The sequence below is a fragment of the Motacilla alba genome, chromosome 9, assembly GCF_015832195.1.
Source record: "Motacilla alba alba isolate MOTALB_02 chromosome 9, Motacilla_alba_V1.0_pri, whole genome shotgun sequence".
Classification (NCBI taxonomy): domain Eukaryota; kingdom Metazoa; phylum Chordata; class Aves; order Passeriformes; family Motacillidae; genus Motacilla; species Motacilla alba.
In genome coordinates, this window is record NC_052024.1 from 10009484 (window position 1) to 10037053 (window position 27570).

General features: G+C 40.1%; 1 protein-coding gene across 8 annotated transcripts in view; it reads right to left on the bottom strand.

The window, feature by feature from the left end:
- LOC119704404 (SPHK1 interactor, AKAP domain containing) overlaps positions 1-27570 on the bottom strand; it is a 63285-nt gene that overhangs the window by 15292 nt on the left and 20423 nt on the right. For all 8 annotated transcript variants that reach the window (XM_038145618.1, XM_038145610.1, XM_038145613.1 and 5 more), the window contains 4 exons: positions 23248-23358; positions 6027-6086; positions 2968-3102; positions 11-266 (listed from right to left, as the gene is read on the bottom strand). In XM_038145618.1, coding sequence (XP_038001546.1) covers positions 11-266; positions 2968-3102; positions 6027-6086; positions 23248-23358 — 562 coding nt within the window. The remainder of the gene's footprint in view (positions 1-10; positions 267-2967; positions 3103-6026; positions 6087-23247; positions 23359-27570) is intronic.

Below are 27570 nucleotides of genomic sequence, written 5' to 3' on the forward strand. Positions count from 1 at the left end.
CTGCTTTTACCAGCTTTATATTCATCAGCCTCGTTGTCCTCCTCGAGGTGCTCAGAAGCCGTGAGGAAATCTTCTTCTATTGAGGACACGGAGCAGTTTGTGTCATCCTCAGGCTTCAGGACACGAGTTTCTATCTGCAGCTGCCTCTCCTGAACGAGCTCAAGTCCAATCAGAAACTTGTTTATTTCAAAAATGATGCAGCTTGCGCTGTTCCTCCTGTCCCCCCTCGCACACTGAACCAAGCAGACATCTGCCAGCCAAGGACACTAGAGGGGAAAAGAATCTCAGTTATTCAATTAAAAAATAACTCTTATTTTAAGCTTCCCTCTCTATAAATATCTTGGGATTGTTCTGTTGCAAAGATGCAATACGATTTGTCATTTCAATGTTAGTAACAGCGTGCAGTTACAGGTATGCCAAAATAAGATTTCTTGGACTGACAGCTTTTGTTATACAAGTGTTTTAGTAGAGAACCCAGCTGTATCACAGGGGATTGTTTGTTTTCAATCAACTTGTTGTTTTAATGACAGAGAATTATTTGATGTTAGTCATCTGACATACTGTTATTAATGGCCTCACACTACCCGATATTACTTCTCTGGAGGGAATTGTTTGTGGGCATGAATTCCTTTTCAGGGTCACTTCTGTTGCGATGCTTGTTTGAAGACAGCCCTGTAAATACTGGCTGATAAGACTGTGAAGAGCAGGTCACCTTTAGATGTTGCAACAGACCATTTTCAAATAGTGTTTTATTTTGTTTCTTTGCTGCTCTCCCTCTTTATCCAAAGTCCCATTATTTCAGGCCAACACAACCTCCCACTGGAAATGGGGATCCAGTGCATAATGTGCTCAGCCTTTATATAAAATGGCCTTCTCTAGAGAAGCTGTACAATTAAGTTGAATACTGGAGAGAAACTGGGAGGAAGGAACTCTTGTTATCCTCGTTTCCCTGATATTAAAACTGTGGGGGGATAGAATATAGGAAAATAAAGGTAGTGTAGAAAGTAATTTCACCCTTAGGGAGTTGCAGCTGGGTCAATTATCAAAGATTAGCAACAGGCCTGACTTTAACAGGCCACAGCTGTGAGCAATGAGAAGAAGAGTGCTATGAAAGAGTGGGTTGGCTGGTTGAGAAGGGACCTGGAGTCAGTTGGCTGCTGTGTGAAGGAGAAAGAGTCAGTGCTCTGAGGAGCTGCCCATGAGAAAACACCAAGAAGGTATGAAACTTTTGTGATAAGGAGACAACAGTATGGAACTTTTATGATAAGATGACAACATAGAGCAGTTGGACATTTATACAACAGAGCTGAGTTGATGTCTCTGCATGGGACCATGCTTGTTGTATGGCTGTATCTGGAACCAAAGCCAAGCTTTTGCAGCTTGTGATGTTGTGCTTTGAACTCAGGCTCCCAGGAAATAGCTAGTTTGGGTGGCACCAACTTTGGATTGGATTGAGGCAGAGGTTTTAGGCTTTGCAAAGGATGCCCTGGACCCCCTGGGCATTTGCACAGTATCTAACATATGAAGGTGACCCCACCTTTTTCCTTTGACTGTGAATGCAAACAAATAATCTACTAAGAAAGAGAGTGGGATGAGTGTTATGCTAGATTAACACGTTTATTAGCTTGCTCTTCCTTTCCACCTAAAAAATGTGTCTGAAAAGAAAACCAGATAACTTAGTGTGTTAAAACAGAAAAGATAAATTAGATAGCTGCAATGAAATTGAATCAGGCTCGAGCATGCACTGTATTGTGAAAAATGTTATGAAAAAAAGATGCAGCTTTAGATCGGACATTCCCCTGCTTTTTCCCCAGTCCACATTTTGTGGGGTTGTACTTGTGAAAATGGCTTGAGGGGGAGCGGCATAAAAATCCTTTTACAAAAACTCTGCAAGTCACCTTACAAATGAATTTCTCTGAAAGCCAAACAATAGGATGACTGTGGTGTATTTGGTCAATAAATCTCTTCCAGTCTCAATGCAAAGCTTTACTCAACAGAAATTTATTTAGTTCTTGTTTGTCTCTTGACTCCACTCTTTGTGAGAGGGCTGCCAGTCTCAGTGTCTGTAGGCTTGTGGAGACAGGAGTGACTTCAGTTACCTTGCTTGGGTCTCAGACCAGCCCTGTGTGTATTGCAACATCTTGGGATGTGGGGTTTGGAGCTCCATTGCTCCCACCACAGCCTTGTGCCTGTATTTGTTAAGCATTTCTAAACTCAGCCATTAGTCATGAGTGGCAAGAAAGCTCAATAACCAGGTAATTGCTCTCTTTAACGATCAGCTTATTGGTAAACTATAAAATTCAGTGACCTTTGCAATACAGCTGTCACAGGGTCTGCTTCAGGAAGGTTTTTGTACACAAGGTAATTTCAGTGAAATAAAGTTCCCTTATTTTCTTATCTTCGGCAGACAAATCTGGCAATACCTGTTCACGTTTTAAATTGCTTGAGAGAGTTTTGTACTCCAGGGTAACTCTGCAGTTTTAATGAAGCTGAGAAGTGAAGATGGATTGGGAATGAAAGTGGCAAGACCACTGGAAAGGGAGTCTGTAGGAGCTGTGCCCTGGCCCAGCTCTATGCACAGAAGTGTTACCTCTTTCCTTTCCCCCTCTGCTGCCCTTCTGCTTGAAATCTGGGCTTAGGAATCAGTCATCATCTCTGCCACCAGTGCCTGCCTCCCCTGCAGGATCAAGTGCTAATGTGGCTGAAAGCATTACCAGCTGCAACCCAGATCTGCAGGATCCAGGGGGAACAGCAGGATCTCTTGGCTATCTTTGTGTACATGGTGTGTGTCCCCCTGCCATGCACCACACTGAAATCTGTCTGACAGAGGCTGTTGTTTGTATGTTTGCAAACTTCCACTCATCTCAAATTGATCTCAGGTCTTTGCTTTCGGGTTCCTTTTTCCCGTTTTCAAAATTCCACCCTTCACAGGTGTGATGTGATCTTAAAGCTGAGTCTGACTCCTACCTGGGGAACCTCATAAGCGGCCTGAAGGTTTCCTGATGTCAATCCACTCAGCAGGACTATTTCATTTTCCTTCGGTGGCTGTACGTTCATCGAACTGATCAGTTTGGGGAGACTGGGTGAGACGCTGATCAGCTTCTGGAGTGTGAAACAGAGATTTTGCTCACAGGTAATGAAGTCAGAGTTGCACAGTTATACTCATAAATACTAAAATGAAATATCATTTATAGGAATCCTTTTAGAAAGCTCGCTTGGAAGTATCACTTCAAGTAGATTAAGAATAGAATTGGAAGCATTAAAATGCACATTTTTTCTTTTGAGACACCACACAAGACAAGGAGATGGTATAAACTTTTGCTCAAGAGTCCAGCAGGACAATCTGCCATCCCTCACATTGTCACATGCTAAACAGCTTGATTCAATTGGTGCATCTAAAAACTTCCTGTTACATGTGAGTTCCTTAGACTGTGAAAACAGTGTCTCTCTCATGGTCTGAAACACAAAAGCTTCAGTTGGTATGGTAATGAGAACAGGGCAAATCTTCCTGTTTTCCTCCAGGCATATGACTAGCAAGAAACCAGAGGAAGTTACCTGGAAATTGCCAACCAAATTGATGCAATGCTAAACGTGGAACAGCAAAAATACTGGAGATACATGAAATGTGCCTTTCTTTGTGGTTAATACTGCATACCTTCATGACCTTCCATTTGTAGTGATACAGTCACTCCCCATACGTCATGTATTTGTTAGAGGCAAAAGCAGTAACAGTCACAGCATCAGTGATGCTATACAGGAGGTCTGTATTGTCCCCAGCATGTGCAGGGGACATTTGTGCTCCTTTGTGTACAAAGGTCAGGCCAAAAAGGCAATACCTACTCTGAGAGTGCAGTCCTGTCTGCCAAGGATCTTGGTGTCCTTGTTCTGTGAACAGAGAACCAAGGCTGACCCCTTAGAGCAGGAGCAGAGTAAATACCACCTCCATTTTTTGCACCACCATGGCCCATGTGTTAGAGCAGAACATGTGGCAAAGCCCTTCAGGGAGTGAAGATTTGGGCACCCAGCCATCTGCTTAGTTACTAACCAAGGCAACAACACTTCATTTTTTTTTTCCTTTTCATCCTCAAAATATTAAGGTTGCAGTACTGTTATTTCTCCTTGGATTAAATTAGATATAATAAAACTTTCTGGCTTAGAAAAGCTAAATCAATATTGGGAAACAGTTCATTTTTCAGGGGAATGATCTTCAGATGGGACTAAGTATTTTTATGTGACATAACTGAATTCAGTGCTTCAATGCAGTTTGATGTTTCACTGTAGCATAAAAAAGTTCTCATCACTTATTTTTTCTTTAAAATTATAACCTTTCTGTTATCACAAAAACTTCCTGAAGTATCTCTGTTTTTCTTCCTAAATTACCACATTCTATCAGATTTCTTAGGTAGGAAATTATGGCATTTTATATGTCTTTTACTTCACTTCTTTACCTTTTCTTCAGAAAAAAAAAAAAGAAGTCTGGAAGCATAATTATTTTACACAAAACTCCCCAATTTAACCCATTCCCAGGCTCTATCGGTAATGCAAAATCCTAACAGTACCAATTAGTAAATCAAGTACCTGCTAGTAAATAGTGATATATTTCATATGCACAACAGCTGTGCTAACATCTTCTAAATTCTTCTATGAAATGCTTTCACCACCCCGGTGTATTGCATAAAATTCCATGCCACTCAATGCTAATTTACAAAACCTGCTTATTATACACAGAAATGGGGATGAGGGAATTTCCTCTTGGAAAAGAATGCATAGCACCTGTGCTAGCAGGGGATTTTTATTACCTACACTGAAAACTGAGAACAGATGTCTAGTTCTAAGATTGAGGGAGAAACTTTTGTTGTTTCCTCTTGTAGCTTTTGTTCCTCAACAAACACTGTAAACAGCAATAAAACCACCGCATTTTAGAAAACAACCAATGCTTCTGTGGCTTCAGTAAAGTAAAACCTCTCAAGCTGTTCTGCACAGTTAACCTGCTGATTCAATAGAAAAATCATTTTGCTGCAAGATGCCATATTTATTTTTGACAACTGAATTTTCACAGATCCAGGATGCAGAACACAGCATAGCAAAACTGTTCCTGCTAACAAATGACTTGCAGGAGGCATCAAGGTGCCAGTACTGGTTGTTCTATGAGCTGGAAGTGTTTCCAGCAAATGAGCTGTAATGGTTTAACCCAGGAACTCCCTGGGTACTGTCAGGAGATCCTACCTGTGTTCACTCTCTACGTATTGCTTCTGTATTGGTGTGCCAAACATGTGCACCGAGCCAGGATGATAAAAGGAGCTGATAAAGAAAGATGTAAGCACGAAAGTGACACCAGGCCTTTTCTTCTGCAGATTTAATGTTTTTTTTTCTGGAATGCTATGTGTTTTAAATATCATATAATGACGTAGTTTGTCTCAGTGCTTGTAAAATAACCAGGGTTTTTTTACTGCTTTTTAAAAAATTCTTTTTTTCCTACCCTTCAGTTAAACGGATCAAATGCACCTTTAGTTCTGTTTTATGTAGACCCCCTCCTCAAGAGCACACAATCTACCTATGTGGAGTTTGACTGAGTAAGACAGCTCAGCTGAACAAGAACTAGATGAGTGGAAGATTTTCAGGGGCTTTTTGGCTGTAGGAACAGAGAAAAAAATCACAAACTGGTGGCAGAGCAGGACACCAGAAACTCTTTTTATGTAGTATTATGCCAAATTAAAAGAAAATGGATTCATGTGAATGTGTCCGTGCTTACTTCTCTCATAAAAGCAAGAAATCTACTCATATAGCTGCTGTGAATTCAGACTGCAATGATCCATTACAAACTTCTGGGATGGGAATAAGAAATGCTATGTAACATAGTCCAGTGCTGAGGCAATTTCAGACTCCTTATGCATTGCTCTCTGTAACGCTTAAAAATCTAGGGTTGGCTTTGATTTGCTCACAGAGTTTTAATCTGTATTTGCACTGGAGAGTCCTGGTGGCCTGAATATATCCATTGTGCATGTTTTTAAGACCTAAGCAGTTACCTGTTTCACTTGCTCATCGCTGCAATCATCTCTGTTGGCATCTAAATTCACAAAACAAACCTGCAACAAAAGAGAAAAAGTACTTTAAAAAGTTGTATTAGAGTGGCAGCAACCCTTTTCAAGTCACTATGTTTTCATTTTCTAGCCTTGTAGCTGAATCTGTGAAGCCTTTTCCTAGTACAAGAAAGGTAGAAAGGTTAGAAAAGAGAATAGCAGAATACATGTTAAGAAAGGAGGAAAAAAGGAGTAAGAGTCATGACTTCATCTGTGCTGACAACTGGCTAGTGTGATGAATGAGCAAATGTTGCAAATAAACTGTAATACAGAGGATATCAGTAAAAGTAGAGGAAATGTTAAAAATACATTTGATCATATATCTGGTAAATTCTTCATGTCTTGCTTTTCCAATGGCTTCTTCTTTTCAGGCACTGGTTGCTAAATGTTTTGCAAGTAAGAGCAATTCTGAGTTGCTTTTAGAGTTTTCTGCACACCACATAAATATTGGAGTATTTTTCCTAACTTTCCAGAATGTCTATGAGAAGTTTCCTACTTTATAAAAGTAATTTTTTAAACTTGGTTCATGAGGCAATATTCAATAGGAAGTTTTCAGCGCTGCTAACTGGGCACCACAGGTGCAGAAAAGCTTCACCAGAAAGTTCTACTTTTGATGACAAGGGCTTTAGCCACTTTGATTATTATGAGTTTCAGTGACTATTTAATGGTAGTGAGATTAACTTCAACAGAAAATTCAGATCTATTTAATTTGTGAAGACTTCTATTTTATAATATGCTTACTGGACGGCCATTTTCTAATAAGAAAATGCCTCCTCCAGCTCTGAGTTAGAGGCAGGGACTCCAAAACCAGGCTGACTGTGAGGTTTATGAGAGTTTGGTGTTGTCCTCATTTAACCCAAAACCTAACACAAATTCAAGGCACAGCTGAAGCCAACACCTGATTCCAAATAAATTACAGATCCAAAATTTAACGTAAAAGAGCTGAGTGATTTTTTTTTTTTTTTACTTCTTTTTCAGTGAAGAGGAAATACTTTCCCTAATTCCATGTAAACATCCCATAGAAAATGCAAATGCTCTAAATTATCCCTTTCACCAACACTGTTGTGTTAGGCACCCAAGCTCCTGTAGTGTGCCTGCTTTTACACCAAGACAACCCTGATTTCAGTTTATATATGCACATGCCATATGTACAGATTATGACCATCTGCAGTAACAGCCAGCACAGCAGATGGAAAGATCCAGCCAGTGCTCCCATTATAAACCACAAAAAAACCCAGTGAAGATGAAAGCTTTTTGCCCTTTTAAATAGTTTAATGTCATCTTTACATGAACTTACAAACATATTTTCTAGCCCTTTTACAATTTTAGCGAAAATATTTCTGTGTCTGATAATAACAACAATCAGGATATGCCACTGTCATCTGCTGAACTTTTAAGAAATAGTTATAAAAATGTCTAAGCTATAAATAGTAAAAATATCCTCTAGCAACATAGTATGGGGGTTATGTAATGTCCTAAACATGCTAGAGTTGATTAGACAAACACTTCTCTGACTTTCTACTGGGTTTCCACATAACCAACAATAGGTAGTTACCAAAAAGCATTAGACAATTACACTTTTGATTTGCACATGAACCTGCCCATGACAGTATGAGGTATGAGTTGTGAGTCTGCAGGTGCAGGGAGGTGTGTTTGCTTAGGGAACCCTCAGTTTGGCCAGGGTAGGAGTGTGGGAAGGTGTGGGGCTGCTTTCAAGTCCTCTCCAGCAGGGTCACCCTATGTTGAAGGTAGGCTGTTACTGAGGAGTGCTCTGAAAAAGCTGCACAGGAGCAGTTGTGTCTTCAGCCAAAATCCCAATTCTCTGATAAACCTTGGCTTGCCCTTTGGTGCCTCCATGGGATGATGGCTCATGACTTTGCTGTGATGAACAGTGGCACTGCCACCAATGGCACTGACTGCCATCCTAGGAAGCCAGGCCCTCTCCAACAGCCAAAACAATCATCATCTCTGGTTCAGGTGTGCCTGGCACATAACTCACTAATGCCTCAATAGAAGAAACTTCAGTACAAGCAGGAATATCTCGTGTTTTAAGTCACATTATCTCTTTTTCTTTTTTTCTTTTTTATTTGATTTTTAGAACCTAATGAACTATAAAACCTGTGGCAGAACTGAATCCAGTTTCCAAATACACTTGTCAAATTCAATTGACATTGATTTATTACACTGCTAAAGCAGTCTTTTAGCATTTCATGTTTTGTGGATTTTGCAGTTTTAATTACAGGCAATTAAAAAAAAAACCAAAACAACCACAGTTTCACAGTGGTGAAAGGCACTGATGAACTCATTTACTCTTTCCATTTGCTATGAGCAGGAGGCAGGACTAGATGGGGAGGTACTGTGACCATAAATCACCTCTACATTTCCATCCTGGCCTGCTCTGCACTACTGCTTCCTTCTAAGAAGTTCACTGTGAGGATATTTTTGCTGGAGATATTTCACCAGTGGTGCTCAAAGAGAAAATTATCTATTATGAAAAATCTCTCCCTGTTTTCTGCTTAAACTTGTACTTAAATACAAGTTTTAACCTCTCATTAGCTTGCCTTGCTTGATTAACTTCAAGTAATTATCAGGGACACCTCCACTGAAACAAGGCAAAACAGCACTAGAGAACAATTAATAATCTTTAGGATGGAAACACTGCATAAATTATGAAGGAAGAGCCAAGGTCAGGTCAGGATTTGCTAACCTCAATTTAATTTTGACTTTTTTTTTTCTTTGTATCAGATGCAGCTTAGTTTAGCTGTAATCCAACCTTCTCATCATGGTATCTTTAAATGTTAGTCCTTCCCAGCCACTCCTTAACTTCTTCATATCCTTGACTTCCCACAAACACCTTTTCAGTTCCAAAATGTGTCTGCTTTCCACTTACACTGATTTTCTGTCTGGAAACCTTACAGAAATGTCAAGATAACCACCTTTTTTTTTTTTCCTGTCTTAGGAAATACGTATTTTGGAGGGAGAAAACAACAAAATTTAAATGGTGTTGCATAATACAAAAAGGAAACAACCCACCACCCAAATTCAGGCTTTACACAGTGAGAGAGTCACCCACAACTTGCCGGATAGGTGCCAGTATCTGCTTTTGGCTCAGGAGTTTTTCCAAGTTTAGAAATCCCATTTGCTCAAGAGAGAAAAGTGCTGTTCTTTTGGTGAACATGTACCACTGCATTGAAATGTAGAACAAAGCAGGATGCTCCATGTCCCTACACCATTTAAAGCACTGGCACACTGTGAACAGCAGCTCTTGCACTATGCAGAGCTTTGTACACAGTCGCACAGATTTGGGTCTGACCCCCATCCTTCCTCTCACCAAACATTTCTACTAGGATAGCTCCAGCCAGGTTATCATCACTAACTTGCTGAGCTCTTGAAGAAGTCTGTACTTTCCACAATCATGCAAATAGAGGAACTAGTTGGTTTTTTTTTTTCCTTTTTCTTCCATATTTTACATGGTAATTTCTACGACTGGTAAGAGATGCATAGGGTAAATTCTATAGATCAGTGGAGTCCTGAAATCTACTCTTGAGTTGGTGTAGAAATTACGTAGACACCTCACTTCTTAAAAAACCTATTTATTAAGAAATTCTTTTTTATTAAGTATTTAAGGATGTAATGTAAACACAATGTATTTTCCTCACTGGCAAATAGTTCAGGATGCAGTTAACCTGATGAGCAAAGTGAGAGCCACAGTCCTGTGTTCTGTGCTGTGAGGGACTGTGGTCAACATAGGCTTGAAGTGCTGCAGGAGGTGGGCTCTTTTCCCCCTATAAAATCAAAGAAATCTACATTATACCATCCTCCCAAAAATGTCAACATATATTTTAAAAGAAAGGGAGTTAAACTGAAGAGACAAGACTCGAAAATGAGAACTCTGTACAGATGGCTTGTGCAACCTGAATTTTACCTCATATGCCCACATTTATGCAATGCAGTATTGCTGCCTGATGCAGTGAACGGGAAGCCTACAAAAAGGGAGAGAATGATGCAGAATCAGAGCACTGTGTATCTGCCATTTTCTAACATTCCAGCCTATGACTCTGTAACCTAAAGGACACTCCCAAGCACAGTTTCTTAGTTTCTAATCCATCAGTAGCTGGATTAGGACTACACAATTAAATGGACTATCAAAGTGGTACCAGGAGTGTGTGCAGGTGACACTGTTTCATCTCTGTCACTCCACCACTGCCCCATCCATCTGATCCCCAGCTTTGGCCTAGGTGTCACCTGCAGGCTGGGTTTGGTGTCATACACCTCAGCAGATGTTAAATGTCTATGCAGATGTTTGGATTTGCACCAGAACTGTGTAGAACTCTCCATGCTCTGTGCTGTCCTGGGTGGTATTTCAGGATGTAAATGCTGTCTTGAAAATCAGCTTGTGGAGTTTTTATCTCCCAGGTCTCTGCTGTTCTGCTTTTCCCATCCTCTTCCTGACACATCACTGAGTCAACTCATGCCAGGCGCCAATTCAGACACCCCGCGAGACACTCAGAGGGAATAATTGGTTTGGGACTGCTCTTTTATCTGCCCATAAAACTCATTTCCTACAAAGAAGTGAGAAAGGTAATTAGCCCCAGGAGAGATCTCAGGAGAAAGTGGTTCTGAGCAGGCAGTTCCTGGGTGCCAAGTTAAAACAGTGTAAATGCCCAAACCTGAGGATGTGCAGGATACAACTGTGGGATATGAGAAGGTGAGCAACTGCTGAGCCCAGGACTGAAGGTAGTTTTATGTAAAAAACCAGTTAAAGTGCTGATAGGAATGCAATCCTCGTGGCAGAGAGCTGCAGCAGCAACTGCAGCTCCACAGCAGGAAAGGCAGGATCAGACTGTGCTCCCCTCGCAGTTAGAGCTTCCCCCACGGTTCTGCTCCCTCTAAATGTCACCATCTGCTGCTGACCAGAGTGCAGTGGCAGGAGCAGAAGGCAGCTGCATGTCAGGACAGCCAGCTGTGTCCTCTCTGTCCTGGTTTGGGTGACCAGGCATGCAGCTCTCCCAGTGTCACTTTTAAATTAAGATGCACCCTGCTGTGCTTCTTTGCATCCTGCCTTGCTGCTTGTGAGACATGCGCCTTACAGCAGTGCAGTCATGTTCTGATTGTTATTTAGCATTATCCTTTGAAATACTAAAGCCTTGGCATTTTACTTCCATGTGGTTTCTCCTCCATATTTTGGGCAGGTATTGTTTATTGTCAGGGTATGTGTTGTTTCTTATACACTAGTATTCTAAACACTTTATCCCTTTTAAAATGTAGGACTGTGAAGGTACAGTTTGTGAAGAGGGTGATTGAATTTTACATCAACTGTGATTGCTGTGACAGTTGTTTTAAGGATTTAATGAAATCTTTGACCACAATAATTTTTGCTCTTAGCAATAACTCTGTGATAGGATGGCAGATTTGAAATTCTGAACCTATTCTCATCCTAATTTCATCTCTGAAAAGTAGAAAAAAAAAAATACAGTTGCTCTAAACTTCTATTAGAGCTAAGTCTGAGCCTCCTGGCTTTACAAAGATTAGATCACTGTAATTTCCCCACAGCACAATAACAGAATAGAGCTGCTCCAAGGCATTGCTCACTGGAATGGTGACTATTTCAGAGAACTTACAGCTGCATGATGGGCTCCCTCAGGAGCTGAAGTCAGTGAAAGCCCGAGGAAAAAATATTGGTTTACCCTGTACTTGTGAGCCAAAGTAAACTGTAACTCACACAAAATATCAAAGGAGTGGCAATGTGCCAGATTTTGTCCAGAAACTTGCTGTGAGCTTTGTCTCTTTGAAAATGACCAGAATCACTCATATATTCTGACTTATATTAGGATGGCATAAAATGCCTTTTCCAGCAGATTGTGTCCATGCAGCCAGTTTGTGTGACAGGAGCATTTGTTTTGATGCTGATCTGCAAAGCACCCAAATACAACTTTGCATTTATTTTCACTTGTCTTCTTTATGCTAATGTGATGGCTAAATAAAACCTCCTGGACTTCTTGTGATATAGAGGTATAAACATGTGTGTAGATATATATGTGTACTGTCTGTAAGGTCCCCTAATCATTGACCTCTCTGTTCTTTAAAATTGCAATTTCTTAAATCCTGTCATCCCAATAGAGTTTCAAGCACCATTTTTTTTAGAAAGACAAAAAACCAAATAGCTGTGAAGTGATGGTTTCTAAATAAATATCCTAAAATGTCACATAAGAGCATCCATTAGCTAACAAGGAAACAGAAAAATAGTTTTGAAGGTCCTATGAATTTTTTTATCATCTAGGTCTAGTAGGACTTGTGTGAAAGGAGGCTGATTGCAAACTTTTTTTGGAAGCTTGTGGCTTTGGTCACTTCACCACAGTTATTTATTAAAAGAAAACTTTCATAACTGATACTTGAGGCCTCCATGGCTCCAACTGTCAGCATAAATGCCACAAGATAGTTCTGATTCATGTGCTGAGAAGCTGCTGTCAGGTTCTCCCTGTGACTCAGGCTTTGGAGAGTAGAAGTCTCCCTGCATTGCATCTTCAGAGACTTGGGCTCCTGGGCAAATTCTCTGCATTTGATGGGACTCTTGTTATCAACCACTCTGTGACTGCCCCAATGAATATGCACATGTTGGGTGTCAAATTCCTTCACAGAAATGACTTTGCACCCATCAAGACCAGGAGCAATAGCCAGCTGGTATTTCTACCCTTTGCTTCTCTCTCATTACTTTTGCAAAGTTAATGTTTTTTCTGTCACCACTTTTATTTATAGAGTGGCATCAAAAGGAGTTTTTACTGCAGAATGAATAGATAGTATTACTGCTTGTCCAAGATTAAAGAGTTAATCTATATTTCTGTAAAACCTTATATGCCTGCATTAATCTTCTTAATTTTTTGATAGGTCTTATTATGCTTATTTATTTTCTTTCTTTCTGTATCCATTTAAATGTTAAATAGAATCTCAGAGGACTAGATAATAAAACTGTGACAGTTAACAGATCTGATTTGAAGGCCAGTCCAAATAAAAAATGATAAATATAAACCAATAAACCATAATTGATACCATCATTTAGCCTTTTTCAAGTTAATCTTGACTTTTTCTATTTCCTGTATTTGAAAATTGTTGGTATGGAAAAATTATGGTTCCATCAGACTGGTGCAGGAGGTGGTATTTTAAAGGAGAATTTGTTCATGAGCCTAATAATAACTTGAAATCAGTTTGTGGGTTGCTCAGGAGCCAGTCCTGCCCCTTTATCCTTTTCCTGCCTCCTCTGAGCTCCTGCTCAGCAGGGTGAGCCTGTTACTGAAATACAAGCACAGACTGCAACAATGCATCATGACCAGGCTGCTCCAGAAAGAAAAAGACAAAAGTCATAAAACAGTACTTTTGAATTTTAGACACTTCTAGGGAAAAGATTTCATAGAAACAGTTGAAACTTAAATTGCCAAAATGCAACGATGCAATAAAGTTTTAACTGTTGTGGTTAATTATAGGCCAGACTCTGCTAAATAACTCAGCAGAATCAGAGGTCAGTCCCAAAAGATTTCGTTTAAAATGACTGAAACCATCACTGGCTAAGAACACTGTCCCAAATGTACCAAAGAATATAAGATATTTAATGGTTTCTAAAAACAAGCTATTTAACAATGAAACCAAGGTGAAAAACTGACTCCCTCTAGCCCCAAACTCTGATTGTTTTGGCAGTCACTGCCCAGGCTGGTTTTGGTAAGCCAAGAAATACAACTGCCTGCAGTCTCCAAAGTCAAACAGATGAATTCTTTAATCCTATAAGCAACTGGAGCAAAGGAAATTATGATGATGTTTGATTTACAGAAAAGAGAACATTGATGGTACATTACCAAATGAATGCTCAGATTTCTGGGACAGTTGAGTATTTGCTTACTGTTTTCTTTAACACACCTAGATACTTTTATTTGGTACAGCATTGCTCTAAACTACTATAAAAATCAATTATTTTTCTCAAAGACATTTGTGTGACATGAAGAAGCATAAAACGAGATTAAAGCGTTGTAAGAACTTAAATCCATTCTGCTTATCTGTGCACAGCAATCCGTTCTCTGGTGCTCTACAGGATTTTTCAGTACTTGAGAAAGATGAGGAAGTCAATGTGGCTAAGCCTAATTAAAAAATGCAAATGATTTTGCTAAACAAAGATGTCAAGTGAAAATACTCCATGGCAGTGACTGTGAGATTGATTGGACTCAAATTCTGCCTGCCCTGGGTCTCTGGGGTGTCAGGATGAGCAGGTATTACCAAGGAGTAAGTGGAGCTATCAGCAGATAGAAAGAGTCAATTGTGCATTACAGAACTAGATACAGGCTGTCAGATCAGCAGCTGAAACACCAGTGTCTGGAACAGTCTATTTGGGTTTGAGTTTTTAAACTGAGCTAGTTCTTCCTTTCTTGCCTCCTCTACTCTAATTATACTTACCATGTCATTATAATACACAATATGTTCCCCCCCCATCTTTTTAAATACAATGTTAGTATGCATAGTAGTTCATTCCATGTATGTAATTCTTGCTCTGTTTTTCACACAGTGGAGCAGGTCTGCTGTATTTTGCAATCTCCCAGGCTTAGGTGCCTTTTGTTCTGGACTACATTGAGGGAAGAAGGAATGGGTAGGTGGCACTTTGCAGGGCAGCAGGGAAAACCAGCAGCTCCATGGCTGTCACAACTTATGAAACTCTTCCTGATAAATCTCTACTCAAAGCTTTCTGTGAAAGGATTTCAGGACTGTATCCAGGAGATCAGAAACAGTTGTCTCTAGATGAAAAACAGGCCCTGTGTCTTCTCTGATTAAAAAATTCTTTACTAAAACCAGATCATTCTATGAGTTCTCTGCTTTTCAGAGGATGGGGTGAGAAGGAAGGAAGCACGCAGGTCTGATGATAGCTTTTGATTGAGCTCAGTTGTTTGATAAATATGCACCATTATACACCATAAGAAATTAGGACTGTAAAATCTAACTGCTCTGGATAATTTCCTCAGCTCTTCCTTTTCTTCACCAGGCCCATCCTGGCACCAGTCCTTCTTCTTGCTTCCTGCCTCATAAAATTACATTTTTAAACCAAGACCATCATGTTCTCTCCCCTTCAAAAGGATTGTTTCACCCTTCCATTAAGAGAATTTACATTCAGCATACAAAATATTCAGCTACTGCTGACCACTGTAACAAGCAAGAGAAATTACAGCTTTGCAATGGATACAGTTTGGGGACAGTGATGGTTTCTGTCATTTTTAACCAAACCTTTTGGGACTGACCCCTGTTTCTGCTGCAGTAGACGTGCACATCATCTGTCTGCTCATGCATGCTCTACAAATTGCAGTGCAGCTCTGCCCCAGCTGTTGGACAGGTTAGAAATAGGTAGAGCTCTGAGGCAGCAAGATTACTTGAAAAAGAAGGAAAAGTACAGGTTCTTGTGCTCATGAATCAGTCTGGAAAACAGCTGGCTGTCTGACTGCTGAGATTAGAAAGGTCTGCTTATCTATGTATTAGCATCTGAAGGTTAACTTTTCAGCATGTTGACATGTAAGCTCTGCCACTTTCCTCTCAGTAGACTTTATCAAAGTGTAGCTCTGTCTGGTTTCTCTGTGGTATAAGGAAGGTTTGAGTTCACACCCTTACAGTTTCTCAGTTTCATCTGTATTCCTGAAACCTGTAGGAACTCTGGCTCTGGAACCTCTGGCCTATTGTCAAATTAGACAGATATCATCCAGTAAGCTCAAAAGTGACTTTTCACTTGAGCCTGAAATTATTTCTGTTGCTGAAGAGGCAACCAGAAACTCGAATCATGCATTTTTACTGAGGCTGTAATCCTGGGTGTTCTCTTGATTCTTAAAAAAAAAACCTTAAACTTATTTAAATATAATTCAACTCGTTTGTCAAATTATTTTTATTCACGCAAACCCACAGCTGCTTTGGGAGAATGTTTTGCCTAATCACATGTATTTCTGGACAGATTTAGGTGATTCCCCAGTTGAGATCTGTTTTACTGAGTTCCTGAATCCAGTATGAAATAGTAAAGCTAAATAATTTCCTCTCACAGAGTTCTTCAAGCACTTTGAGGGAACTAAAAAACAAAAAGGATACAGGGTGGATGTGTAGCTTTGGAAGGACTTAGCTTACTCAAATACACCGTTCAAGAAGCAAATGGGGAAATTCTTTTAAAACTCTCACAGTAAATAAAGTGATTTTAACTGGGAAAATTAATTTTGGTGGATTTGATACTAATTCTTCCCATACACCTAGAAAAATTACAAAATATGACTATCCACATTAGTGTCAGTTAAAAAGAGCATGGAATATCTCAATTAAACATCTGCTGCAATCTGGAGGAGGTGGACATAACATCAGAATTATTGAATCCATCCCCAATCCCTGTGTGTCAGGCAGAAGTACCTGCACATTCATCAATTCTCACAAGATCTGCATTCCCAGAGCCAGATCATAGAGCTGCTGTAATCATAGATGTTTTTCTACTAAATTACATAGCAGCTGACAGAAATTGAGATCTGTCCATGAGTCAGTCAGATTATTAACTTTATAGTTACCATTTTAAGCTCTGCAATTAAAAAAAAAGTAGTTCTTTGTTTTATATACTTAGTTGCATACACAGTTGGAGAAAAAATACCTCGATAACACTTCTGAGACGGTTAGAGCAAACCCGTGAAATACAACAAAATCTTCTAGCTTTCAATTTCTTGTATCTGCATAGGGAGTCAGAAAGGTATTCTGGCCTGAACTTCCTTCCCTAGACAAGCTTCTACCTGGAAAACATCTGCCTTCTTCATGGTCATCTTAAATCTGCAGGTCTAGACTCGTAACACGGAAAGGAGAACTCCTATAGTGATGATGAAAGGCTGGGCTTCTGTAGTTCCCAGTCTCTTTGCAGAAGACCAGAGATGAGAAGTCTTGGCATCTACTTGAGGATTGAATTGGATCTTTTTGGAAAAGGAGCTGGAAATCTCAGCCTGTGCTAGATTCCTGCAGTACAATAAGGAGTGGTGTTTGTAGTCATTTCAGTGACACTGAAATGTGTGGTGATTTCTGTTTGTTCTTGAACTTACAGATATTGTGTGGACAGCTGCACTGCATCTTTCAGGGCACAGGGATACACCCTTTCTCTATCCAAGATCCTGACAGAAGCTCTTTGGAGAACACCTTTGACAAAACACTCAGCTGCAGTTAGGTGCACCCCACAGTGGAAGCTAAGGCTCCATGCTAAGAGCAGAAAGCTGTGCAGAACACCCACCCTGCTATGTTCTTCAAGTTCTCACACTGTCATGGGGCCTCTGTGTTTATCTGTGTGATAAACAACTGCTCATTTCACTCAGGAGGAGCTCTGCTGCCACAGCCAGCAGCAGCCTCAGCTGCAGCAGAGCAGTCAGACACCCTCCCTGGGGGCACACAGCTCCTGCACCCACTCAGGCACACTCACAGACTTCTCAGCTATTTAAATATATTACAGTGCAGTCACACACAGACACTAATGAAGAGGAAATGAGGATTATCTGAAGCAGGAATGTGCACGTGGCTTTCTTTTGCATATGGTTTCATAATGCCCAACGTGTCATCTTCATTCATCTTCCTTCTGGTTTTATAGGAGGCTTTGAAACGCCTTCATGCAGAGCAGTGAGGCGTGTGACACTGCCATTATAAAGCATGTAATGGAAAAGACACTTTCCTATAATTTCTGGGAAAGAGAGATCTCAACCATTGACAAACTACTAGCTGAAATGTGTGGGTTTTAGGTAATATTCTTCTGAATGTTCCTTCAGAGTGTTCTCCCACTTTTTTTTTTTTTAATCATTGCTATTATTTTGCCTCCTATTACTCCACCTCAGAGTAGTTTTGGGAAACAGTAAGGATTTTGTTTCATTTCTTGCTATTAAATTGGTGTGCTGTCTTGAGATGGAAGAATGCAGTCGGGTAACTTCTGAAAAGTGTCTCCTTTTCCTGAGCATACAGATAAGTATCTACTGAAGAAGTGTATATAAAATGTATAAAGTATATAGTGCTTTAAGGATTTACATATTTTTGTCAAGATCTACAATATTATAAGAAATAAGGAAACTAAAAATTGTTGTTGCTTTTCTGTTGCGGGTATTTGTTTTTAGATTACAATTTTCTTTCCTCCACTGAACAACTTCTGGTGACTTCTTTTCACTGCCATTGGCTCTCATCACTTCTTTTTGGGGTCATTAGCAGGTATCACTAATATGCAGAGGGCACATTTTTAGTAGATAGGAGATTGGGAATGGTATAAGAGATGTAGCTCTCTCCTCCATGCACATTAAAATCTGACCTTTTCTATTTAAATGGTTAAAGAGGATCTTGAGCTGGAATATGTCTTATATGAGGTGTTTGAAATAGCCTGATAGTGACTCAGAATTAAAAAAGTTTCTGGAAGACAGAGCTAATAATCCATTAGCATTTGGATGCAATGCTTGTTTCACATTAATTTCCATGCTTGCCAAAATGATTCTGACAGAGGAACCAGCTGTGAAATGTAGAAATTAAAATATTAGTTTGGAAGTACTAGATATGCCCTGTAGCTACTTGCAAAAGGGTTTGCATGAATGAAAATGTGAGGTAGCAGTATTATACAGGTGGGAGAATCTCTGTCCCCCCTTTTCTCCTTGTCCCCCCTGCTTTCTGTGCTGAGCACAATGTCACATCTATGGAACATCCCTTGGGCCAGCTGTCCCAGCCTGCTGTACACCCCAGTGAACTCACTGGTGGGGGCAGTACACAAGCTCTGCTCAGAAATAGCAAAGGCATCTCTCTATTCATTCCCTGTGTTCAGCAGAAAGACAGAACATAGCCCCACAGCAGCCACTGCGAAGAAAATTACCTCCAGCCCAGCCCACAGTGGTAACCTCAGAGTATGAAACAGCTCAGGCCCATCTTCTGCACTACAAATAACTCCAAAAATAATAAGGCTTCATGGCAGGTGCCCTCAGTGGGATACGGCAGCACCTTCCTCATCTCACCAAAGTCAGATCAGGCTACCATCAAAAAATCCATTTGTGTCAAAGTAGGACCGTGGTGCTCTACTGACAGTTTCTCTGCCCAAAATTACAACAGGATGCAAGGCAGGTTGGGCAAACATCAACTTGAAATGAGTTCTGAGCCTTCCTTCTGTTGTGTGGTCCTTTGCATGATTAGAGGGGCAATTTCCATCTCTAGCTGTGAGTGGAGGAAGTATTTTTCCCATTCTTGCCCTATTTTTTCATTGGGATGGCGACAAAAGCCACATTACTCCCTTCAGTTTCCATGTAAAAATCTCTCCCGTGAGCTGCACAATTGCTATCTAACATGACATGACGTTTCTAACCACTCTCCTTGCAGGCCCTAATGGAATGTTTCCAAAAGCAGACAACTCAGTGCATCTCCTGTGAGTCACCCAGATTCACCTAAATAAGGCCCTGACATGAGTCTCCCCTGTCTCCCCAGCCCAGCCACAATTCTCTGTTTGGTATACCTCGTATGTTTTCAGAAGGATGTGTTATACTGCTCTCCTTCTAGCATTTTTAGCAGTAATGAATTTGAAATTTAGTCCAAATTATTCTTCAGAAGGTGCTTATCTCAAATGACTTGGTGGATTTATGGTTCTTGATATGTTAGAGACTATCCCTATTTTAATGGCTGGACTGCATTAATGAATCTTCCTGAGTTATCTCTTCATAATCCACTGCTTCAAAACCAGCTGCGAATATTTTCTTCCCATTAAAGCTTATTCCTTTGGGTTTGATGTAATTAATTGCCACTTAAGACTTAGAGAAAATATTCCAATAAATATTTATGCCTCATGCACCATCTCCTCTCTCTGGTGCCCTGTATACTTAATGTTCAACAATTTCTGTGAACCTCAGCCTGCAGTTCACGTTAGAGGGAGCCTGTGGGTGTAACAGCAGCACAGTCACAGATGTCCACTCTGGAGATAGCACAAGAATCTAATTTCTTGATAGAGCAGGTCATGGAGGCACTGAGAATATGCCAGAGTGGAATGCTGGAGAGGATACAGCTGCAATACCATGCCTGATCCTCCCAGTGCTTATTTAGAGCTTTGTCAGAGTAAGGTGAAGCATCTGCTTCTCTTAAGGACAGATAGAAAACCACTGCAGTGTGAGACTGTCACAGAGGGACAGGAAAGAAGATGGCAGAGCTAGACAGAAGATTAAAGAGTGTCCCAAGTCTGAAGTTACAGGAAAGAGAAGAAAATCTATCGTCCATCTTTCACACTGAAATTCACGAGGCAGCTTTGGACTGCTGTACGATACATGTGTGGTACTGAAAATGTGGAAATGCAACCCTTTAAGAGCATATTTGAATTCTGTCTTAACATTAGCTCATATGTGAAGATATATTTTTCAGAGCCAAGTATGTACAAGAGCAGAGAATGAAACATATTTTACAGATTATACAAGTAATCTTTTCAGTGGTCTTTGAAGCAAGTGCTCAGTCTGCCTGCAGTGTGCTCCATAAGGCAGAGAGCAATTGGTGAAGAGGAGGGGTTTTGTTTCCCTGTGCAAGCCAGAGAGGGGCTCTCTGGAAGGTACAATTCCTTACCACAGCAGCATGAACACCCACACATGCCTGAGAAAGGACCACAACTCAATGCCACGATTTAGCCTGCCACTGTCGGTTCCTGCACCTTGTCAGGATGTAATTAAGGTATCGTCAAGCTGAATAGGAAGATGAGACTTAAACCTAAAAATATCTCCAGTAATTATGGTTTAGATCTGGAAAGCAATGGATGGATTTTGATTTCTGAAAGAGACAATGCTGTTCCTGAAGATGGCTGAGCAATTATGGAGTGAAAGGTAAACACCCTTGTAATTCCCTGTCTATGACATAGTGCTGGGGTGTGCAAGCAATCTCATGAGGGAGAGGTCTTATTACAGTCTTATTACATAGGTCTGGTTGTTTTAGGCAGAAAAATAGGGTTTTGCTATGTTTGCTAGCAAATGTAAAACTTCATTCCAACACAATAAACAAAGCACTTGTTTCAGCTATGCATGGTCACTATTCAGGAACACACATGGCTTTGTTTTAAAACCAGCCAACAAACAAAAATCTCCTCCTTTGGGATTCAAGACTGTACTTCTGTATCTGCCTGGGTAAAAAGCCTTGTTGACTACTACTAGCCTGGGGAATAATCCTTCTTTCTGAGTTCCTGTAACACTACACTGTCACTCTTCAGTGAGGGCATGCTCTCATTCTTTGGACACTCTGAAGAACATATTGGATAAATGGGTCCTGACTAAGGGATAAAAAATGTCCCTGACACAGTGTCTGCACTATTGTTAGCTGGTTACCTGGAAGTAATCTAGTATCAAAGACTGATGCAAAAAAAATCTCTGTACCTAAACATCCAAAGATATGTAGTGCCATATCTTTAAAAAGACTTGGGTGAAGAAAAGAATGAAATCACTCATAATATACTTCATTTCAAGTGAAAGCTGCTGTCCTTTATTTCATCAAAATACACCTTGCCAAAGATTTTTCCTTTCTGCATATGTTATCATTCAGTTTGAATTAATTTGTGGTAGCTGTTTCCTGGATGTTTTTGTTCCATCCCTTGAGTGAGCACTGGCATTTATCTGACAATATGGTGAGATGATTCAAGGAAGACTTGGCTAGAAAAACTAATTTCTTAATTTCATAGTTACTTTTCTCTCTGAATTGATTTACTGCACATTTGTACAAATGCCAGGGCAGTAAATGAGCTGAAGCAGGAGCTGGAGGAGGAGGTGAGACCACAGAAGCCCTGATTTGACCAGCTCAAATTAGTGCATAAGGGCATCCTTAACCTCCTCCTGAAGATGTTTGAAAGCTTGATGGCTAAACTGCATTGAAAGTGATAATACTGAGATACCTGCCTAGGACAGCAAAGCCAAGTGGTTGCAAGGCTCTGAGAAAATATCCTAATTTTTAGGATATTAAATACTAAATAGTAAAATTAAGTGACTATAGTCAATATTTTTTGCATTAAAAATAATCCCTTCCTATATGAAAAAACAAGGATACCACTGGTTATCTGCCTGAGGAACCTGCTCTGGTTAAGAATGTGTTCAGGTTCTCACCTTGTAAGGTTGCTCACTTGCACACTGGATCTAGGTGCTGTATTCTGCTCACTCTGTCTTGTGGAAACTGATAGAGCAGTGCTGGGTATGACTGAATTAATCCAAATAACCTCCAGCCATATTCCTAAATTTCACAGCTGCAGTGACACTGCTGTGTCCCCCCGCTGCTCTCAGGCTCTCGGTGTCACCCCGGGCAGGACACAAAGGCTCCATGGATGGAGATTCAGTTTCCTGGCAGCAGCAGTCTGGGCTCATCAGCTGGAGCTGAATTCCGAGTCCTTGAGAGAATCCCAGCGGGCTCCATGAGAGCCCTCAGCTGGTCTTCAGGTTGTGTGCAGCACAAGCAGTGCTGGAAACCTTTTACCTGAAATAAAGCTGATCTTTCCTAAAGCCCTTCTTTGCTTAGTGAGACCAAGGAACAGCACTTGAATAGGATTCCGAGGAAAGATCCACTCTTTTGAGTCCTCCATCAAGTAAAAAACTATTAAAAACACAGCCATGTATTTCCATCCAGTTTCATGTAGATAGTTTATAAAGCAACACAACTCTTCTTTCTTTATGCACATTGTTAAACAAAAGCTGATCTTAATCGCATTATAACCCACAATAACGAGATTGAAATTTAATTTCAAGTGCAAAATAATTCTGTGTGAAATTCTTCAGCAGCTTCCTTTCATCTAACATGGAAAGAGCTTTTTCTCTTTAATTGTGTCTCTCTGCCTTCAGGAACATTGAGCAGCCTTTTAAACATCTGCTCTTTCCAACCTGCCACTTAACAAGTTATGGTTTGGAATAATTTTCTCTTTGGCTTATTTTTCTTTCTTGTGAGTTGCAGATTATGAACATTAAAAAATACATAGAGCCGCCAAAGTCCGAGAGCCAAACATGGGGAAATCACTGCAGTAATCCTTATTAGTGTGCTCTGTATAGAAATCTGTATTTTTAGTTTGTATATTTGCTTTTAAAAGAAAGCTGGAAATTACAGACTTTTTTTGGTTTAACATGTACTGTTGTCAGCTCCATAACCCATCCAAATAACTCTCAAGGAGGAGATGGCAGTGAGTACTTACTGAGGCACAGTTGCTTTCCGACTTGTCTTCTAGAAAGCCAATTTGGCATGGTGTCCTCTGATTCTGCAGCCAGTAGTCTGTTGACTCTAGCAGACTGTTACTGCAGAGAATCTGTTAAAATAGTTAAAAATAGTTAAAATCATTACAAATTTTTCTGAGCCCTATTGTGCTTCAGGGGCTGGAACTCTATTGTTGTAACTCAATGGAAGTTTTATTGACAAAATTGGGGGAAGTGGGTTGGGGGTTGGGGAAAGATGGACAAGACAGACCTGTTTGGTTTGGACCCGTCCAGTTACTGCACCTTTAGTCAAATCACTTATATATCCCCTGGAGTATGAACTTATTTTCTTCCAGAACTGAGAGACCTTGGAGACAGACACTTGAAGGAAATTACCAAACCCAGTATTTTCATTGAAAAATATTGCTATTGGTTTTGTTCTGCATTAAAGTGATAAACAGACATATTAGGAAAATTAATTATTCGATGACACCAGAGTACACCAACTTGCAGCCTTTATGACTGACTGTATCTCTCTCCACAGTAGATCAATACTACTCATTCTGCCAGCAGCCTCATTTCTGGGACTTCCAAGGCTCCAAACTCCTTCTTCTTAAACAAGTTTTTCCTGTTTTCTGAGAAGCTGAAGTATTTTGGACCTTCTGTAGTGAGTCCTGAGGTCAGTCAGCACCCTGAGATCAAAACTTTGTGTTTAATCCCTGTGTTGACTCAGCCCTACAGCCACAGCTCCACTCAAAACCAAAATGGGGCTACAAAGATCTGTAGACTTTAAAGAGGCAAAGCCAGTTTGCAAATCTGATGCTTAGATTAAACTGAATTCTTTACTTTCTGCCTCTGTAGTAATATTCTACCATGAAAAAGAGGGACCATTAGTATCTTCAAAACAGCTAGGGAACAGCAGGAGAAATATTGCTGCACCGTTGGTGCTACTTACAGAACATTTCCTATGGCTTATCATCTTCCCTAGGCAGCAATGTTAAGAGGTATGTTTGTGAAATAGATGTATACTTTATCTGTACTTCTTGCAATTCTTGTATTACATGGAAATAGCCTGTACTCTAATTTTTGGGCTTTAAATAATTGTATTTAAAAATAGAAATTTGTTGCTATACCTAGGGAAAGAAAATCTATCTACAACACTTTCCTTTACCTGACTGCATGGTTTGTATTGACACACATTTGTCCTACTTCAAGAACACTTGATCTCTAAGCCTAGATCTCTTCCTTAGGAAAAGAAGTGAGAATAACTTGTGAGTCCTTCTCATTTCTCAGGGAAGATGAATGACTGTGGAAATCTCATCTGGCCAGTTGATACAGTTTTCTAATACTTGGGGGCATCCAGAAGTAAGCTTATTACCACCCAGAGACTAACTCCCACTCTAATTTTTATCTTTCTGGTAGAAAGTCAGTTGCACAGTTAATATTTCACTCCCTGTATTACACTTATATTGATTTCTGAATAAAAGTCAGCAGGACAGGGATGAGGAGGTAATTCGGGAACACCACAGGCCCTGAGCTTGGCCTGCTTCAGTGCCTATTTTGGTGCCCTCCATGGAGACTTTCCACCTTTGTGGTTGTTTCTCAGTACACCAGCCCTGCTATGGGTTTTCTTCCAATGAGCTTTAAAATACAAATTTAAGGTTCACAAAATACTCATGGGAAGTACTGTACCCAAAGACTTTCTTCTGACATTGCCAAAGGCTCATGAATGCTTCACCTGCCTCTTCTTGGGGGCTGCTCTGCACTCAATAAATTTTATAACCTCCCATCTCAGTGCAAAAAGATTCCTGCCATCATAACTAACTCCAAGACTAGACAGGGAAAATAATACACTCCATATCCCAAAGAAACAATTTCCTGTTAGTGTAATCAACTGTTGTGTGGGTTTGGGGTTTTTTTTAGGAAATGTCAAAGCATTATGAACTGGTTGGTAAAATCTAGAATTAAGGATTCTTTCCCTCCTTCTGAAAAATTACCATTCTCTGAAGCTTTGTGAAGACAACATAGCATTGAACATATAAAAAAGACACATAAACATATATATATGATTTCAGATTTAATTAGATTCTAGACATTCTCATGCTCAAGGGCTGAAGTTCTAATAACCTGTTAAAACATAATTTTGCATACACAGGAAACTTTAAGCTCAAACAGCTTTTGCTGTAACAAGCAATCTTGTTTAATTTCCTTAAAGATCACAGTGAATTTTTCTTCAACTTTAATCACTTTATATCTTTCTTTCCCAAAACTCAGACATTTTCTGAGAAACTGTGATAGGCAGAAATTTATCATGCCAAAACAAGCTGCAGATATCCTTGGTGCTGCTCATCTTTGTCTCAGGAGGACTTGGTGTGCATTTCAGAGCTGCTCAATCATAGCAGATGTATATGGTACATGACAAACCCATGAAATGAGCTGGGCAGTCCATACTTCATCTGCTTTGTCTCCTGTAGGATGTTAAATGACCCTTGGTACCTTTAATTTTCTTTCAGAGACTTTTTATCAAGAAGCAAATACTGGTAAAGACAAATGTTTTGGTCTTGTCAGGTCAGGTCATGGTTGCCAAGCTTGAGTCACGCCAGGGTGGTTTATGAGTTCCAAGGCTTTACATTGCATTTAACTTTTTGTATGCAGCTTTTCATAATAGACTTTGAAGTCAAAGGTAGAAATCACTACATGGAAGTTTTGGACAGCATGTGATTTCTAAGTAACCTCAAGCAAATAAGTTGGCAGAGGTCAGCAGGTCAGATCAAAGGAACAGAGGTTGTCTCAAAGTAATTTGGAAATGCTCCAGAAACTACTCCAAAAAGACAGTGCTGTGGGGATGGGGGAATGCAGGAAGGTGCGCCAGAGGTGTTCTTGCCCATAGTCTGGTTTTACACAGGTCTGAGGGTGCTCAGGAGATGGAGATGACATTTGAGTCAGTGGTAGTAGAAGTGAAGGGTAAACCTTGGATCAGTTCTAACTCCATCTCATGAAACACTAATGCAAGAATCTCTAATTCTTGCATTAGAACCATATACACATGATATGGCTCAGAGCTTTCCCCTTAGTACCTCTGTGGAGGAAGGATAATTTGGGCTACCCTTCAATGCTGATAGCAGGTAGGGCTACACACACCTGCTGTGCAAAAATGTATCTCTAGAAGCCATGTGAACTTTTGGGCATATTTCTTTGGTAACAGACAGCACTGTTGTGATCAAAGACACACACATGGTAAGAATACATGGAATGTTTCTTATAGCCTCTTGCTATTGTAAGGCAGTTCTCCCAGTTAAATAGGTTCATGTGTTTAGACAAAGCGGGAGTTTGCACGTGCATGAAAACTTGATGGGATATTCATGCTTTTAAAGGAACATATGGAAGTCCTTATAGTAAAATAATATTTGACTGCAATGATCAAAAGTGTATAAGCTTGAAGGAGTTGATCTAAATTAACAGAGGTAGTTAATTAATCAAAAGCAATGTGAGAACTGGTACTCTTGGTATCTCTTACCAGTATATTACCACTGCCATTCTTGCATTTAAGCATTTTTTCAAAATATACTGAGGTGATCTGTACCAAACGACAAGAAAACAAACCCTTTTCTCCTTCAGCTGTCAGTCTGCAGTCCTGCCCTTTAAGGCAAAGAGTATCACTTGCCAAAATTTCAGCCTCCTGTCTTGTACTTATCTTCATTCTTACTTAATTAAGACAAGTGCAGAGCCAATCCCACTGACACATTGTTAGGATTTTTCCTACCAGCTGAAAACTGAAAGCAGAATTTGATTCACTGACCGTACTCATGTGACAGCTGCACACACTATACTGCTGTATATCTGGTTTGGAGCAGGATCATCACACTCAGAAAATAATTCAGGATGAATCTGCATCACGCACTAAATGTGAAATCAGCAGTAATTCATGGTTCTATAAAAAAGTTTTCCACTCTCATCTAGAGACTCAGCCATCAGCATTACTCAGTGTGTTGTGAATCAATGAACTAAATCAGCCTCTAGCAGAGTGTGGATTAGAAAAGTCACTCTTTCCCAGAGGAAAATACTGCATATGAGCTTAGTGTAACAGCCTCCTGCTCCCAGATTTAGATCACAAGACATTAAAATACAGTAAATATCTATAACCGAGACAGCATTAAAAAGGCCCTGCTCCACAAATGAAACATCTGCATCTTCGTGACTGAACATCTTAATTGCTTTGGTTAATTACTACTCATCAAAAAAGATAGAAAAGTGGGACACACAGAATAAAATGAGGTATCAAGGGGCACATCTTCTGCATTCATTTAGGTTGGTCTGTGTAGTAA